Below are 2586 nucleotides of genomic sequence, written 5' to 3'. Positions count from 1 at the left end.
CCTTCCCTATTCTTATTTTGCCACACATACAAAGCAGAAAAAATTTGTACCACAGAAGGAGACAGAGTAAATCAGAATCTGAAAGCTAAAATCTATCACTTCAGCTGCAAGAATTCTGTAATGTTGCTAGTACAATTCTGAAAGTTTTGCTAATTGAAAATCAGTATTGAAGTATTATTCTGAGAAACTAAAGAGAAGCAAATCTCTGGTAGCTTGTCTTCCTTCCTGTAGCTACTAGTAACTTGTGCTGCATCTGAACCCGCTGTGCCGTGCTGTGCGATCTTTCACAGAGGCTCAGGATCAGCAGCCCCTCCACTTTCTGCAGCTCCCGAGTCCCATTGGCTGGAAAGAAAAGCAGAGGCGGAGAGTGCCCTGAATATTTTTCTCTTCCACACACAGTGAAACAGGCAGCCAGCATGCACTGCCTGACAGGGAGACTGGTGCTTGCACTTTGAAAAGAGTTCCTGCTCCGCAGCAGTCACTCGGGCATTTTATGGTCGCATCTCTTTAATGGAAAGCACCAAAAAAGCCTTGGAGCATCCCAGTGAGCTAAAGAGGAACTGACCATATGGGAGAATCTGATGCACACATAGAGACTGTTGGGACTCTGTGACATAGATCACCAAGGTAAATGTGATGATTATCAGTAACTGTGTCTGTAAGGGTGTAAACCAGTTCTTCTGAGTCTGAAATCTTATTTTTTTCACAGTAGTCAAAGTGTTCTGAACTGCTGCCTGCCTCGGTCCTAGCTTATTTTTCTTTTTTTCTTTTTTTTTCCCAAGCTGAAAAGCCAAAGAAGGTTTTCAAAGGAACGCAAAAAGAACAGGATTTTTAAAGCAGGAAGCCAAAAGGGATCTCCATAAGATGAATTTCACGCAGCATCGTGGGACACTCCAGCCTCTCCATTTCTGGAACCACAGCTACAGACTGCACGGAGGAGCCAGCGAGCCCAGTGCAAAGGGCCACTCCTCAGGAGGCTGCTACGAGCAACTCTTTGTATCCCCTGAAGTGTTCGTGACCCTGGGCATCATCAGCTTGCTGGAGAACGTCCTGGTCATTGTGGCCATAGCCAAGAACAAGAACCTCCATTCACCCATGTACTTCTTCATCTGTAGCTTGGCAGTGGCTGACATGCTAGTGAGTGTATCAAATGGATCAGAAACCATTGTCATCACTCTGCTAAACAACACAGACACAGATGCACAGAGCTTTACCATAAACATTGACAATGTCATCGACTCAGTCATTTGCAGTTCCTTGCTTGCATCAATTTGCAGTCTTCTCTCAATAGCAGTGGACAGGTACTTTACTATCTTTTACGCCCTCCAGTACCATAATATCATGACAGTGAAGCGTGTAGGGATTATCATCACCTGCATCTGGGCTGCTTGCACAATCTCAGGCATTTTGTTCATCATTTACTCTGACAGCAGTGTTGTCATCATCTGCCTAATCAGCATGTTCTTCACTATGCTCATTCTCATGGCATCCCTCTATGTCCACATGTTTATGATGGCTCGTATGCACATAAAAAAGATTGCTGTTCTTCCAGGGACTGGCCCTGTTCGCCAAGGGGCCAACATGAAAGGGGCCATCACTCTCACCATCCTGATTGGAGTTTTTGTTGTGTGCTGGGCTCCGTTTTTCCTACACCTGATTTTCTACATCTCCTGCCCCTACAACCCTTACTGCGTGTGCTTCATGTCCCACTTTAATTTCTACCTCATCCTCATCATGTGCAATTCCATCATCGATCCACTTATCTATGCATTCCGAAGTCAGGAGCTCAGGAAAACATTCAAGGAGATTATATGCTGCTGTAGCCTGAGAGGGCTTTGTGATTTCCCTGGCAAATATTAAACCGAATGGATGGATATGTTACTGTGTACACAACAGGCAGCACAGATTTCCAAGCCTTCGGATCATCTTTCTCAGCAGAATTTGGTTTAAATCTTTAAGAGTGAGCACCTCTTTCTGTCTCCCCTCCCTCCCATTCTTGTGTTCCATTCATGTGGAATTAATATTTCTGTATAATATTCATGATGTCTATAGTTTGTAATTTATTTGGCTGGAAACAGCAGTAGCATTTCATACCAGTTTGTAAGTAAGCAAATAAATGTGATGATGAATGTGAAATAGTAACAAACATGACCAGCTATATATTCCAACTGCTGACGAAATAAATATCTTGCCTGATTTACAGTACATATGGGCTGATATTGTTTCTTATTCTGTTGAAGTAATTATAGTTATCCAGTACATTATATTCAGCTAATAGAGCATATGCTTCTATATTAGTGGATTAAAGGTTCTCTGGAATTAGAAAGCAGATTCTTCAGAAAGGCTAGTGAAGCCAACAAGTTGTATTTATACACTTTGAACTCTTCTTGTTTTGTTTCACAGCTGAAATTCTATTTTTTGTAACAGTTATTGCCCACAAGAAGATTTTTCAAACACTTGCTACACAGCCAGTTGAATGCTTGGGCTTTGGGCTGGGTTTGTTTTCAAGATGATTGCTGTATGTATGAGAGTACCTTTTTGCAAAATTTAAATTGCTCCCTGGAGCATCAAAGAGTCCTGGATATA

The 2586-nt window shown here is 42.3% G+C and overlaps 1 protein-coding gene across 1 annotated transcript; it reads left to right on the top strand.

Moving 5' to 3' along the window:
- Window positions 1-400: 400 nt before the first annotated feature.
- On the top strand, window positions 401-2205 carry MC4R (melanocortin 4 receptor). Its single transcript, XM_071453572.1, has 2 exons — window positions 401-627; window positions 783-2205. Exon 2 carries the CDS (start codon window positions 865-867, stop codon window positions 1858-1860), a length of 996 nt encoding a protein of 331 aa, XP_071309673.1. The 5' UTR covers window positions 401-627; window positions 783-864; the 3' UTR covers window positions 1861-2205.
- Window positions 2206-2586: the final 381 nt, after the last annotated feature.

Source organism: Agelaius tricolor, unplaced genomic scaffold (assembly GCF_023055355.1).
Source record: "Agelaius tricolor isolate 1412-34295 unplaced genomic scaffold, bAgeTri1.0.p SCAF_2, whole genome shotgun sequence".
Taxonomy (NCBI): domain Eukaryota; kingdom Metazoa; phylum Chordata; class Aves; order Passeriformes; family Icteridae; genus Agelaius; species Agelaius tricolor.
The sequence above is the reverse complement of the archived record's forward strand: the minus strand, read 5'-3'. Positions and strand labels throughout refer to the sequence as shown.